Source organism: Zootoca vivipara, chromosome 7 (genome assembly GCF_965207765.1).
Source record: "Zootoca vivipara chromosome 7, rZooViv2.hap1.1, whole genome shotgun sequence".
In the NCBI taxonomy this organism is placed as follows: Eukaryota; Metazoa; Chordata; class Lepidosauria; order Squamata; family Lacertidae; genus Zootoca; species Zootoca vivipara.
This window is the reverse complement of record NC_142590.1, coordinates 59,404,967-59,420,860: the sequence shown is the minus strand read 5'-3', so window position 1 is coordinate 59,420,860 and position 15,894 is coordinate 59,404,967. Positions and strand designations below refer to the sequence as shown.

The following is a 15,894-nucleotide window of genomic DNA, read 5'->3' as shown; positions in this document are numbered from 1 at the left end:
TATCAGTTTAAACATAGCCACCGTCCTCCTTACGAATGCTTCGGGTAACAAGCTCCGCTAACCCGGAAGTAGATGCCCCTTGTTGTTGCGAACTTTTCCCCGGGATGTGAGCAGAAGTCATGTGCCGGTGGCGCGGCAGCAGGAGGAGACCCCATTAGCAAAAGTGCACCCCATGTTAAGAACAGTTTCAGCTTAAGAATGGACCTCCGGAACGAATTAAGTTCATAACCGAAGGTAACACTGTATTGGTATTTATTGAAAACCAAGTTAGTATATGCAAAATGCTCCAGATCAGCAAAATGTTGTCAATAAATTCAGTCCGATAGACTCACATTTTATACAGCTTGCCCTTAAAAAACCCAGTAACAATAAAAAGGAAACAAAAGAAAAAACGGCAGAATTAAATTAAAAGCAAAAAAGTGTAACAGCCAGAGTCTTTGCAGCTGGGAGCTGTAGCTGGCTGTATCATTCCCACAAAAAAGGGGGCGCTATCAGGAAATAAGACTACCAACATTAGAATCTCTTGCACATTTGATGCGAGTTTATTTTTCTCTCCTCAAAACAGGTATAGGATGAAAAGCAGTCAGAAAAAAATCTGCGGGGCTCTGGCAGCGATCTGGCTCTTGTCACTGCTGGTGGGATTTGGTCCGTTTGGATGGGCACAAGCAAAACCAGAAAACTCTGATGTCATGAACTGTACCTTCACGAATGTGATAAAAATGGAATACATGATATACATGAGCTTCTTTGCCGGAACCCTCGTCCCACTGATTGTCATGTGCATCCTTTATGCAAAGATCTTCTGCCTCATCCGCACAAAGCTGCAGCCCTGTTCAATGAATGTCAACGGGCAAAGGTCATTTTATAGGCAGGAGTTCAGAACAGCCAAGTCATTGGCCCTAGTCCTCTTCTTATTTGCTGTTTGTTGGCTGCCACTGTGCATTCTGAACTGCATCAATCATTTCAGCCCAGGAAACATCCCACAGCATGTCACTTACATGGGCATCCTTCTCACACATTCCAACTCTGTCATGAATCCCATCGTCTACACTTTCAGGATAAAGAAGTTCCGGGAAACTTGCATCCAGATTTTAAGAACCTATATTGTGCACAAGGATCCAGAAGATGCTACCTCACCCAGTGCAACGACATCTGAACACTCATAGCTGCATGAGATGAAGACCATTGGCCTTGTCTAGCTTTATGTCTTCTGCCCTAAGATACAATAAAGTTACCAACTGATAGGGGAGCTATTGCTTCCTGAGACTTTACGTAACAGTTGTTTTGGTCTGCAGCAGTCGAGAGGAACTTTTCAGAAACAAACTCTATCCCTTGTTAATGCCTGCTGTTCACTGCTGTAGCATCCAGTAACACAGCCGGCATCTGAGGTTCTGTCAACCCACATCTGCTGGTTCTACATATACATTTTGGCCAAACAAGAAGCCGTCAAAGATGTGCCAGTATTGGCATGGTGTGTCAAATGTACATATTTCCATTCTTTTATGAGAAGTTTGTCTTGATTTCTTATTTTTCCAGTAAGTTTCACCGTTTCTGCACAGTCAACAAGTTTTTGTATCCAGTCTTCTTTCGTCAGGACTTCTTTTTTTTGGCAAATAACATTCTTGCCACTGTAGTCGCATACATTAATAAATTTCTATACTGCTTAGGTAGTTCTACCCCTAGAATTCCCAGAAGGCTAGCTTCTGGCTTTTTTTTTTTTTTTTTTTACAAATGTTGTTTTAAACAAACATCTTTTTCAATTCATTATATATCATTTCCCAGTAAACTTTAACCCTACTGCAAAGACCACCACATATGCTAGAAAGTACCTTCTTTCTCTTTACATTTCCAACACTTATTTGATTTTGATTTACTGTATAATTCTGCGTATAAGACTACTTTTTAACCCAGGAAAATCTTCTAAAAAGTCGGGGGTCGTCTTATATGCTGGGTCGTATTTCTTATACGGCGAGTATATCCAAAACTCTGTATTTTAACTGGAAAAGTTGGGGGTCGTCTTATATGCCCAGTCATCTTATACACCGGAATATAAGGTATACATTTTTACCGGTTTACACGGTATTAGAGACCATCTATATAACATTTTCATATAGTTTTCTTAGACCATAGCGTGCTGTAAATTTAATACAGTGGACCCTCTAATTACATACCGCTCTGGCTACCTAACTTTCGGGTTACGAACACAGCAAACCTTCTATACTTCTGGGTTTCACTGCATGTGTGTGTGCAGAAGCACTCAATCACGCCACATGTGTGCGCCTCTGCCTATGGACTTTTCGGGTTGCAGACGGACCCCCGGAACGAACTTAATCCATATCCGGAGGGTCCACTGTATTCGTATTCCATAATCATTCCCACGCTTCCATATCTATATTGTATCAAATATCTATTGCCGAATGTATCATTGAAGATTTTACTTGCTCATCCTGTTTTCCAATCCAATAGTATGTTATTTTAGACAGCACTTTAACATTAATTACAACAGATCTGTTTGTGATATTCTCCAAACCCTCATTACTTATCTGTCTTAAATACTTCATTCAAATGATATTGTATCCATGTTGTTAACTTTCCTGATTAAATCCTTAAATTCTTTTATTTTATGAAAATGATACCACCACTGCTATAACCCTTGTGTTTTGGAAGATGTACTCTGCTGCTTTGATCTCTTTTGACAGGCGTCATGGCCAATGCTACGACGAAGCATCAAATGTTGCTGAATGTCTCGGTGGAAAGCAGGCTCTTGAAAAGGCAGGTACAGGCATGAGCACTGTATGTTGGCTGTGTAAAACGTCCTGTGAAGTTAGTGGTACAGGATGTGTCAAAAAATGTTGCTATGTGCAGAAATTTTCTGAGTGAAATAGCTGACACGATAGCTTTTGTATAAATTTCACCCAAATGTGTTGCCGTTACAAACACTTTCAACAGGGAGAGGACATAAATCTCATAGCCAGTGGCTTTTAATTATAGGTAACTGAGTTGATTGAGAATGTGTTATCTGAGACCCTGGGGCAAAAGTAGACTGTCAAGATAGCAGAAGATCTGAGAGGGGCCTACGGGCCTACTTTTCCATATTGATGTTGGGTGTGATCCTCACCAATCTGAACCTTCTAAGAATTTCTACAGGAAAATATTTTATGAAACCATGAAGAATACCAACAGCAGTTTACACAATCACTTTCCTTCATATGCGTACCAACATATCGGCAAAATTGAGAAGTTTGTCATAGGGGATGATGATAGCATACACGTTCCACGCTTATAGAAAACTGATTTGGATGTTGTCAGATTACAGCTTCATCGTGATATGCTGATGGGTATCACAAGGGAGCAGGTCAAATTTTAGATCTTCAGAATGTGGTTGATCTTCTGAGTGGGGTAACAAGGAAAACATCTGCATGAGCTACTGTAAGCAACAGAAGATTTTTGGAGTAAGCCTTACCCCACAGGTGTCCTCCTGTACGTAAGAGAGGCCAGTATTGTGCCTTCATAGAATAAAGACCTCTTTACCAATAATCACATGGCACTTCTTCGTGGACATAAATAGATCTTTCGGAAATTAATGTTAAAACTAGTAAGTTCATTCCAAGAGCACAATTCAGAAGAACTACATTCAGTGTGGAATAAGTCTATAACGATGTTTATGTGCAGGATTGTTTGCATTGCTTCATCATAACCAGTAAGTCATGCATAGACGACATGCGTTTAAGGCAACAGGTAGCGAAAATACAGGTTTTTCACTAATCATAGAAATGAATGCTGCACTAAGGGAAATTGGGTATAGGTTAGGCTTGCCATATGTCCAGGAAATCCCAGACATGTACTCTTTTGGTGGGCTATCATGCCCATCTGGAGGGGATTTTTACATTTTAAAGGAGATGTCTGGGTTTGGTTGTTTTTTTTTCTGGGGGGCGGGCAGCTTGGGCGGCTTTGCACGCCGCAGCAGCTGCCAGCCCAAGCTGCGGAAAGAGGCATGCAGGAGGGGGGAATATAGGGAGGGATACAGAAGTTGGGAAGATATGAGGGAAGGGGAAGATGCTTGTAAGAGCAAGGGAGGAGGAAATGGAGGATTTTTAAAAAAAATTAAAGTGTTTGCATTGTTAATTCAAAGTGAAAAGTTGTATTTCAGCTTATTGTCTTTTTCTACCTGCTACTTAAACCAAGCTATATGGTGTGACACCATCCATTTATTTTAGAGGGTTGCAGAGTGACACACAAGGCAAAACGTAGTTTCATTCATTCTACCTCTTGCCATTAGTTGCTCAAATTATATACACTTTCCCGATTATTTCTACGTGAGAGTTAAACTGGAGTTAACGGAACACACTAAAGAAATTTAACTCCGAAGCTGTCAGAGAGAAAGCCCAACAAAAAGGTATATATGTTTTAATTAAGATTTGCCATCATATGGTTTAAGAGGTCATAATTGTGTTTAAACAGTTGCGTGTGCAGACTTTGACAGTGCCTTCAGGTCCAAGATGCATTTAGCAATGCTCTCCTTCTCCTGCAATACAAAAACAAATGAATGCTTTAAGAAGCTTGGAAGGAAAAAAGCTACATGGAGAATGACATGAGCAATTTTATTTGAAATCATACCACACTGAAACGATATGCTATACCTAACTGATTTTTTCATAACTCAATATTTAGTCCCTTCCTTAGAATCAAGACTAAAATTGTGCAGGAATAAAAAGATTGACACCCAGGCACCTACTTAGGCTAGACATAATATCACACAAAGAAAGGGCGAGAGCACAGCTACGTTTTTAAAATAACGCTTTTGGGCCCATGAAGGCAAAAAATAAATAAAATACCAACCCCGACGTTTGACAAGATCTGAATGCACACTCAATCCTCCTGTCCAAAAAAACTACCAATCCTATGATTGGAACAAGTCTCACATAGACTGTTATCAAGGGACAATATTCGTCTCTCTCCCTTTCATTTAGGGAACAGGCAGACACTGAGATTAATCTTTACATCTCCCATTCAAGTGCCTGGCTATTATTTGGCTAAGTTTCAACAAGTTCCCGGATGCTCCACACCAGTGCCCCAAGACACTGCTCTTGCAATCTCTTCCAATGGAAATTTTGAATAAACAGATGTGCAGCATCTTAAACCTTAATCATATCATAGGGACACACAAACCCTCCAGTAGGTTAGGCACAAACTTATTTTGTACTGTGGAGGTAACTGCAAGGGGAAACCTATAGAGAAGCCTGCTCCGAGTACCTGTTGGGCTGTAATACTCTTCCTAACGTTTTGCTCAACCCAGTTGATCATGTGATTTTGTTCCATATTCCGATGGAGATGCTGTATTGCCACATGATAATCCAGCCGCTTCTTCACTTCTGTGTATACAGTAAACAGCCTCTCTCTGTAGTTTGTCTCAAGGATTAGAGCAACATTGTTCTAGAAAAGCAAGAAATGAAATCACTTTTCCATTGTGGGCACTTCTGACTATAGAATTTCTGCAAAATGAACATGCGGTATACGCACAAAATCTTGTATTTCTTCCGCTTAAATAATTTACAGATATAAATCAACAAAAAAACGTAAGTGAAGAACAGTTTAGAAAATACCTCTTATCTGCATCCTACAAACACACACATGGTTAGAAAATTTAGACCTTAACCACTAGCTTTTTCCAACTTGTTTATAACACTTAACACAAGGAAAGTTCCACAAAAAGTTTTCCCAACAAGACCATATAGCCAGCCTGTAAGTATAATAGGACCAAGTGGAATATACTATACCAGCATGCCTTTAACTCTATGTAATATATTTCCCCCAATAGCCTCTAGTCATATAAAGAGTCTGGTACCACTTATATTTTTGTAAGAATCATTTTTGTATGATCCTTCAGATTAGAGCACAAGTGTCTGACATTATTTAAGATCCAGTTCCACAAACAGTGAGGAAATACATGTCCTAAACGTTTTCCAGCTTTTTTGTACTGTTTCTTATCAATCAATCCCCAAATAGATATTTTTCAATTATTCATTAACCTTAACCACATGGACAGTACTTCGAGACCCTAAGCTACCTAAAAATGCAAAATAAAAAGCATGTTGTTTCTGGAAATACTGGTTCAGAGTAGGGGATTAAAAGGTGAATCACCATCCATTTTCTCCATTTTCAAACAACAATTTAATTCTGACTGGAATGTTATCCTATAAACATGAATGTGGAATTTAATTTGATTTCATATATTCCTTTTTGTTTGAAGATTTAAGTCACTTAGTTTTCTACTGAAACATGTGTTTTTAACTAACCAAATGAGATAGGCATCTCTACACAGAAGTCCCATTATATTCAATGGAACTTGCTCCCTTATGATTGTGCATATGATTGCCAGCACAAGTCACTGATCCTGATTCACTAAAGTTGAAATTCCATTATTTAATGACAGTGCTAAATGTTTTAATCATAAATCTCATCACCAAGATATACTGATGTTAATAGCATATGTTATAAGCTAATTTAGTTGAACAAATTATTACAAATTTCTAGTGATACCGCAATTGCCATCTCGTTTTCATATTGGGCAGATACACATTTTAAAGGCACTTAGAATATTTCTGTTCAAAATTCCAGAACTGCTATCATAGGATGGAGCAAGCTAGTTTTCTCCTGCTACGGAGGGTAGGACCCAAACCAATGGCTTCAAGAAAGGAGATTCCAACTAAACACCAGGAAGAACTTTATGACGGCAACAGCTGTGGAGTCTGTGGAACAGACTCCCACAACACGTGGTGGACTCTCCTTCCTTGGAGGCTTTTAAGCAGAGGTTGGGTGGACACCTGTCATGGATGCTTTAGCTGAGATTCCTGTATTGCAGGGAGTTGGACTTGATGACCCTTGGGTCCCCCTGCAACTCTACTACTCTATGATTGACAGTAGTGAAGTAAAGCAAAGCATCAGAGGCATGTTAAAGCTATTACATTTTTAAAAGTTTGCTATTTAAACATTGTACAGGAACTAAACTAAACTTGTGCAACAATGTCAACTCTCATCGACTTGTGCCAATGGTGCCCTGGATCTCGCACACTGTGTATATATTTTGATACTGTACCCGCTTGGTATCAAAGAGATAGTGACGACCCTCCACCCTCCACTGCTCTTTCTTCTCCTCTTCAATAGCCGTAGTGTGTTCAGCTATCATCGCATTTTTCACAGATTCTAATTCTGCTATAGTATCCTGAAATCAAAAACAAGCCAGTTTGACCTTCAGAGAAATCCAGTTTTGCAGTCACATCATGCACTTTTCCCTATCTCCAGACCTTGATACGATGTTGAAAAAAAGCCAATGTGTAAATGTTATGACGGTAATAATTACATTGAATATTGGCAGGATTCAAGACGTGGTGTAGTGGTTGGAGTGCTGGACTAGAACCGGTGAGACCAGGGTTCAAATCCCCACTTGGCCTTGAAGCTCACTTTGGGCCAATCATTCATTGCCTCTCAGCCTAACATGCCTTACAGGGCTGTTGTGGGGATGAAATGAGGATGAAATGTATGCCACCTTGAGCTCTTTGGAGAAAAAGGTATGGCATAAATGAAATAAATAAGCAAGCACATGCAATTCTACTCCAGAGAGGTATTTTTAAGTGTAGTATACCCTCTTCTCCATTTGCATAGGAAAAAATAATAATACATTGAGACCTGCCCAATCTCTTCTAAAATGACCTCATTCTAATTCAGTTAATTTGTAATCACTGCATGCCAAGTTTGGACAGCATGCCTAGTAACAGCATGAAAACAGACTATTGAACTCATTTGGGAGGTACTTAAATACAGTGGTACCTTGGTCCTTGAACCACTTAGTTGTTGAACAAATCAGCTCCTGAATGCCGCAAACCCAGAAGTAAGTGTTCCGGTTTGCAAACGTTTTTTGGAAGCTGAACGTCCGATGCGGCTTCCGCTTGAATGCATGAAGCTTCTGCAGCTAAACAGAAGCTGCGCCTTGGTTTTCAAATGGTTTCGGGAGTTGAACGGACTCCCAGAACGGATTAAGTTCGAGAACCAAGTTACCACTGACTGAACATTAGAAAACTCAAATCTCTCTGGGTGTCTTGACATTGCACATAATTATTATTGTGGTTATTACCATAGCACATCAGAGATGAGGCTACAAAATAATGAAGGCGTGTTGAACTGCACCAAAAACTGCAATTATATTACAATAAAACTGCACTCCTATGCATAGTGAGAGCAAGCCACACTGAAATCAGTGGGGCTTACCTTTCAGTAAAGAGGCATAGGATTGCATGATGGGGTGGGCTGGGATGATGCTGAACTGGGAGCTACTCCTTAGTTGATCACATTATTTACAAGGAAAAGACATGACTCACATTTTGACTGACAGCATCCTATATATAGTATGCTGAGCTGTATCCTTTTATGTGAACTCTTTTACTGAGTAGCAATAAATATGCGGTCTTACCTCATTGTGTTTGTCAGCATAAGCTGCTACAGCTGGACCATACTTCTTAATTAAGTAGATGAGAATTCCCACCGTAACAGCTCCAGATATTGTTTCATGGTTAATTACATAATGTTCCTTAGAGAGCATATAGAGCAGAAGCCCAGTCCCAAGCATATAGGGGCCTAAAAGCAAGCAAATCAATACCATTACACAGACGATAAAGACATTCAGTATAAAGGAAATTTGCCTTAATTTTGAATATGCTTCCCTCCCTGAGCATGTGATCTGTCAGGGGAAAGAACTCAGCTGCCCTTGCACTGTGACACACAAACAAGGAAACAAAAGCCCTAAGTTATCAGAGGTGGTACTTCTTTCAAAACATTACAATCTAATAACTAATTGAAATTTATGACGCTTGCATTATCACCCTTTTAACATACTCTCTTCTTTTTTAGAGAAAGGGAAGGAAGGAGAGATTAACTTGTACATATGTACTACAGCTCCTTTTGGAATGTCAGCCTTATCTGTGACAGCCACTGTTCTAAAAAGAGATTACATTCATTGCTCAAAATAAAGACAAAATGAGTGATAAACACAGGCAATTTTAGTTGAAATAGGAAATGCAATGCAAATTTCTAAAGGCACACCTCTCTTCTGAGGTACTTCTCCTTATGCTGGCTGTTAAGTTGTTATCAACACAGCATACTTCAGAAGATAATGTGTAACCTCATCGTTAGGAGAGGCACCATCTCTGTAAAGTGCTTTGTGGACTTCAGTTCAAAAATTAGATATAAATATATTAAATAATACTTTTTAAATATAAGTTTCTTACTAAGAACTGGCTTTTGCAAAGAGCTTACTCATGCAGGCATGCTAACCTGTGACTCCTGTTTTAGGGTATAAGAACTGGAAAAATTCTTCAGGGAATATTCCATGGCGGATTTTTCCTCCTGTCTCTGGAAGAGGTGGTACAGGAGCAAAGTGTTGCTGGCTTGTGTGAAGTGGTCTTAATATTTGCACTGCCCTGCAATAAAGAAAATGATTCCATATTTCCAAATCCTTCTCCCAAAAAAGGTTATACTTGTGGCTAAATAGAAATCATTAGCTTCAGGATATTCAGTAATCCTCTGTTTTATTATTATTTTTAAATCTATCCTATCTTACCTTCATTAAGGAGCTCTAAGCTGTTAGCAGTTTGAGTTACAAACCAATCTAATGTGAAAGAACATTATCAAATATTATAATACAGGTAGGTAGCCGTGTTGGTCTGGATCAAAGTAAAATAAAAAAAATTCCTTCAGTAGCACCTTAAAGACCAACTAAGTTTTTATTTTGGTATGAGCTTTCGTGTGCATGCACACTTCTTCAGATACAGTGAAATGGAAGTTTCCAGGCACTTATGTAGAGAAGGGGTGGGGAGGGGTGGGGATGGGGAGGGGGGATCACTCAGAAGGGTGGTGGAAATGGGTGATTGACTGACTGATAGCTGTTGATGACCGCAAACGACTGCAAATGGTTTTGCATGAAAAAGCAAGGGTTGAGATGGCTGAAGATCGCTTATCATGTATAATGAGATAAAAATCCGATATCTCTGTTCAAACCAGGTCCCTCCATGGTTTTGAGCTTGGTGATAAGTTGCAATTCAGCAACTTCTCTTTCCAGTCTATTTCTGAAATTCTTTTGTAGTAAGACAGCTACTTTGAGGTCTTGTATAGAATGTCCTGGGAGATTGAAGTGTTCTCCTACTGGTTTTTCTGTCTTCTGGTTCCTGATGTCAGATTTATGTCCATTTATCCTTTGGCGTAGGGTTTGGCCTGTTTGTCCAATATAGAGAGCTGAAGGGCACTGTTGGCATTTGATGGCATACACAATGTTAGAAGATGAGCAATTAAATAGTCCTGAGATGGTATGTTGGATGTTGTTGGGGCCAGTAATGGTGTTGTCTGGGTGTATGTGGCAGCAAAGTTGGCATCTGGGTTTATTGCAGGCTCTGGTACCAGTGTCCATGTTAAGTCTGGTGGTTGTATTATTGTGGGTGAGGAGTTGTTTAAGATTGGGTGGCTGTCTGTAGGCAATGAAAGGTCTTCCTCCCAGAGCTTGAGAAAGGGAGCTGTCATTGTCCAGGAGAGGCTGTAGATCTCTGATGATGCGTTGTACTGTTTTAGCTTGGGAGCTGTATGTGATGACTAGTGGTGTTCTGTTATTTTCTTTTTTGGGTCTGTCTTGCAGCAGGTTCTCTCTAGGTATCTGTCTGGCTCTGTTGATCTGTTGTTTAACTTCATCAGGTGGATATTTTAGTTCTAAAAAGGTTTGCTGTAGATCTCTTAGGTGAGATTCTCTGTCTGTAGAGTTGGAACAGATGCGGTTGTAACGTAAGGCCTGGCTGTATACGATGGATTGTTTGGTATGTTTGGGATGGTAGCTAGAAGCATGTAGATATGTTTGTCGGTCAGTTGGTTTTCTGTATAAGGTGGTGTCTATATGTCCATCCTGTATTTTTATAGTAGTGTCCAAAAAATGTATTTCTTGCATAGATTGGTTCATTGTTAGGTTGATGGTGGGGTGAAAGTCATTGAATGTCTGGTGGAAGGTTTCCAGGGTCTGTTGTCCATGTGTCCAGATAATAAAAATATCGTCAATGTATCGCAGGTACAGGAGAGGTTTGAGTGGGTAGGAGTTAAGGAAACGTTGTTCTAAATCTGCCATGAAGATGTTGGCATACTGTGGGGCCATGCGGGTGCCCATGGCTGTGCCGCTGATCTGGAGGAACAGGTCATCACCAAATTTGAAGTGGTTGTGGGTAAGGACAAAGTGGCAGAGTTTGGTAGCAAAGTCCGCTGTGGTTTTATCTGAAATGGTGTTCCTTATGGCTTGTAAACCATCATTGTGTGGGATGTTGGTATATAGAGATTCCACATCCATAGTGGCTAGTATAGTATTGTTAGGAAGATTGTTCAAATATTGTATTTTCCTCAGAAAATCTGTGGTGTCACGTACGTAGCTGGGAGCACTGATAGCATATGGTTTCAGAACAGAGTCCATATAGCCGGAAACACCCACTGTAATGGTGCCAATACCTGAGATGATGGGGCGTCCTGGGTTTCCTGGTTTGTGTATTTTGGGTAGAATCTCACCTAAGAGAATCTCACCTAAGAGATCTACAGCAAACCTTTTTAGAACTAAAATATCCACCTGATGAAGTTAAACAACAGATCAACAGAGCCAGACAGATACCTAGAGAGAACCTGCTGCAAGACAGACCCAAAAAAGAAAATAACAGAACACCACTAGTCATCACATACAGCTCCCAAGCTAAAACAGTACAACGCATCATCAGAGATCTACAGCCTCTCCTGGACAATGACAGCTCCCTTTCTCAAGCTCTGGGAGGAAGACCTTTCATTGCCTACAGACAGCCACCCAATCTTAAACAACTCCTCACCCACAATAATACAACCACCAGACTTAACATGGACACTGGTACCAGAGCCTGCAATAAACCCAGATGCCAACTTTGCTGCCACATACACCCAGACAACACCATTACTGGCCCCAACAACATCCAACATACCATCTCAGGACTATTTAATTGCTCATCTTCTAACATTGTGTATGCCATCAAATGCCAACAGTGCCCTTCAGCTCTCTATATTGGACAAACAGGCCAAACCCTACGCCAAAGGATAAATGGACATAAATCTGACATCAGGAACCAGAAGACAGAAAAACCAGTAGGAGAACACTTCAATCTCCCAGGACATTCTATACAAGACCTCAAAGTAGCTGTCTTACTACAAAAGAATTTCAGAAATAGACTGGAAAGAGAAGTTGCTGAATTGCAACTTATCACCAAGCTCAAAACCATGGAGGGACCTGGTTTGAACAGAGATATCGGATTTTTATCTCATTATACATGATAAGCGATCTTCAGCCATCTCAACCCTTGCTTTTTCATGCAAAACCATTTGCAGTCGTTTGCGGTCATCAACAGCTATCAGTCAGTCAATCACCCATTTCCACCACCCTTCTGAGTGATCCCCCCTCCCCCTCCCCACCCCTCCCCACCCCTTCTCTACATAAGTGCCTGGAAACTTCCATTTCACTGTATCTGAAGAAGTGTGCATGCACACGAAAGCTCATACCAAAATAAAAACTTAGTTGGTCTTTAAGGTGCTACTGAAGGAATTTTTTTTAAATATTATAATAGAATCAGTAAACAAAACAGATTTCTCAGCTGAGCTCTCTCCAAAGGCATATTTAAGGATTCAGGTCTTCACCGGGCATTATAAGGTTATATAGTGACAGTGTATGTGTTTCTAGGAATTCCAAAGCATCATTGTCACATCCAAAAAATGTGCAAGCTGTAGCACTTGGAAAAGGCTCCAAATTCTCCAAAATCATGCATAAAAAGTAATGTTCCTATTATCTTTGTGCTTTCATCTTAGGCAAGCATAACTTAATAGCAGACTTAAAATTATGGGGGAGAAAAAGCAATCACAGAGCGATGGGAAGGGCTAAACTTAAAGAACAAAGATAGCCACACCAAAACAAACCACTTTTAACATGGAAAAGCATGTTTCCAATGTGCCTAAACAAGACAAGCCCCTTGAAGTTTGGTATCCCAGTGAAGAGAGAGCACTATGTGTGCCTCGCACTGAATTACAACATGTTGTAAAAATTCTCCTCAGTTTAGAAGTTGCTTGCTACACAGTAGAAGCAAGCTGCAACTTGGTGATAAAAAATTAAAGGGCCCTTTGGCACCTTAAAGCTGTTATTCTCAGTTGCACGCAGACACACACACACACACAAATTTATTTGGGGGTGGGGGGATGTAAAAAGTGAGATCAGAGGGAAATGAAATGCAGAAAAATACAGTCAATGAGAATTGCATATATAAATTCATATTAGTGGTGTAACTGAAATTTTAGAAATAAAATTGCAAGTTGAAATGTGTGTGTGAGCAAGTAAAAGCTGGAATGTGAAGGCTTATTTGCAAAAGAACCATGAAAACACATACATATGAACTATTGCTATAATCATTAAGGACAAAGGAAGGATGGAAATATTTTTTAAAAGTTGCTAAGACTTGTGATTAAACCAGTAGAAACTGGTAGAAGTAAGTACTGACATATATGGACATAGTTGCCCTTTGTTTATAAATATATAAATGCTTGTGCTTTTTTCATATTGGGAGCGCCCCCACCCAACAACTCGCTGGTTGAGGTTATGTTGCCCAGGCCTTAAAATGCCTAAATAAACAGCTGTTTGTCTGACAATGGAATATGGATTTTATTGGCACCCTGGCTGAACCCAGAGGGCACTGGGGAAACATACCCAATTTGCTCAACCATTCCTCATTAGTCTTGTTTTCCAAACCCTTGATCATATTGGTTGCCTTCCTCTGCACACATTCCTGCTTGTCAATATCCCTCTTAAATTGTGGTGCCCAGAACTGGGATAGAGAAGGCTTTACAATTCTATATGCTGCCTTTGTAGTATGAAAACAACAACCAGCAAAGTGGGAACACATTACAAACCTCCCTGTACAGGACTGCCTTCAGATGTCTTCTAAAAGTCAGGTAGATGTTTATTCCTTGACATCTGATGGGAGGGCGCTCCACAGGGCGGGCGACACTACCAAGAAGACCCTCTGCTTGGTTCCCTGTAGCTTCACTTCTCATAATGAGGGAACCACATAAGACCCTCAGAGCTGGATCTCAAGTATCTGGGCTGAACGCTGGGGGTGGAGACGCTCCTTCAGCTATACAGGCAACGTAACCCAATTACCTTCTGTTTTACAGTGGAACCTCGAGTTGCGGACATAATCCGTCCTGAAGGTATGTCCGCAACTCAAAGCGTTTGCATCAAGAAGTGCCGCATCTGCGCGCACACGCGGCGTGATTTAGTGCTGATGCGGCAATATCCAGAAGTAACCCGTTCTGGTACCGGTACTTATAGGTTGCTGCGGCACGCAAGACAAAAACACGCAACCTGAAGCGGACACAACATGAGGTATGACTGTATTTACTCAAGGCTTTTAGAAGAGCTCAACAGACTTCAGGATGATCTACCTGTTCAGGAGATGGAGGCTTAACCTAAACTGACCAAGAAACCAGATCTCACTTCTACCTTGGCACTGGAGCACAGACAATCTCCCTGTAAGTAAGATTATCAGTTTTGTCAGATGGCAACCCGGATGTGCCTTGTAGACCTTAAAGACTCCTGAGTCAATACATCATACCAGTGGTAGAGAACCTTTGGCACACGTGCCAGAGGCGGCACTCAGCGCCCTCTCCGTGGGCATGCACACCGTTGCCAAAGCAGGGCCGTTGCTGGGGGTTGGCAAAGTGGGCGGACGTGCCCCCCCCCCATTGCTGCGGGTGGTAAACGTCAGGGGGAGTTGCACACCCACCAATCAGCTGGCACAGAACCGGGGGGGGGGGGGAGAGAGCAGGGAAGCCACGAGTTTCTGGGTGAGAGAGAGAACACACACGAAGGGACACGCGTGTGACTGGCCTGCCGCACCTCCTGCTCTGGGCTGGGAGGAAGGAGCGCCTCCTCCTCGGGGCTCCTGAAAGACGTGAGAAGATTCTCTGCAGCAATATCGCAGATGATTGGCGGCTGTGCAATACCAGTGCTTTTTTTCCTGTCGGGACGCAGGGGTACGCATACCCCTAAACATTTTGTGAATTTAATGGGAGAAGAAATTAACTGTATTTATTTCCCCCAATTCGAACTGTATTTATTTTTCCGATGGTGATTTTCCTGAGTCAAAATGAGAGTACCCCTAAAAAATTTTTTTTATAAAATACACCGAGTTATATCATAAAATTATATATTAGTGGAAAGGGTTACATTAACCCTAATGTACAAGGTTGTTTTTTCTAAACTAAAACCTCAGTATTCAGGTTAAATTGCCATGTTGGCACTTTGCGATAAATAAGTGGGTTCTGGGTTGCAGTTTGGGCACTCGGTATCTAAAAGGTTCGCCACCAATGCATTATACCAAGATAATTCAGTTGCGCCTTTCCGCTTCTTGTGGCCTGGATTCCCGTTCCTAACCTGCATAATCCCTGCGAGTCTTTACGACGACCTGCGTCGCTGCAGCCTCCTGTAGAAGCCTAACCTCCTCTTTATTCCCTGTGCTTTTCCCGGAGAAAAGCAGCCGCTTCCTTCCCCTCTTCTTCCTATTCCAAGGCCACCCTCACGATCTGCATTCACTCACCCCACGGTCAGAGCGGGCGCCAAGCTCTTCAGGCCACCAGCCGGGGCTGCGGGAGGCAAGAACAAGAGAATCAAAGCACAGCCCCCGGAACCCAGCAGCCCGCCCGGCCGCCCGCCCTGCAGCCCCCGCTTTACCCAGGGCGCGCACGGCCAAACGAGACAACATCGCTGCTGCTGCTGCTGCTGCCGCCGCCCTCTCCTTCCCTGTGACCCTCCCGGCG

The 15,894-nt window shown here is 41.5% G+C and overlaps 1 protein-coding gene and 1 pseudogene across 2 annotated transcripts in view; one reads left to right on the top strand and one right to left on the bottom strand.

The window, feature by feature from the left end:
• Nucleotides 1-4,558, top strand: part of LOC118089007 (adenosine receptor A3 pseudogene) — a 17,089-nt pseudogene extending 12,531 nt beyond the window's left edge. The window contains exon 3 of the transcript XR_015951113.1: nucleotides 566-4,558. The product of XR_015951113.1 is annotated as an adenosine receptor A3 pseudogene (transcript). The remainder of the gene's footprint in view (nucleotides 1-565) is intronic.
• ATP5PB (ATP synthase peripheral stalk-membrane subunit b) lies at nucleotides 4,392-15,894 on the bottom strand. The gene is made up of 7 exons (XM_035123306.3): nucleotides 15,809-15,894; nucleotides 15,675-15,720; nucleotides 9,328-9,473; nucleotides 8,468-8,631; nucleotides 7,097-7,222; nucleotides 5,254-5,433; nucleotides 4,392-4,525 (listed from the first exon to the last, which is right to left on the bottom strand). The coding sequence occupies exons 1-7, from the start codon at nucleotides 15,837-15,839 to the stop codon at nucleotides 4,454-4,456; spliced, it is 765 nt and encodes a 254-aa protein (XP_034979197.3). The 5' UTR covers nucleotides 15,840-15,894; the 3' UTR covers nucleotides 4,392-4,453.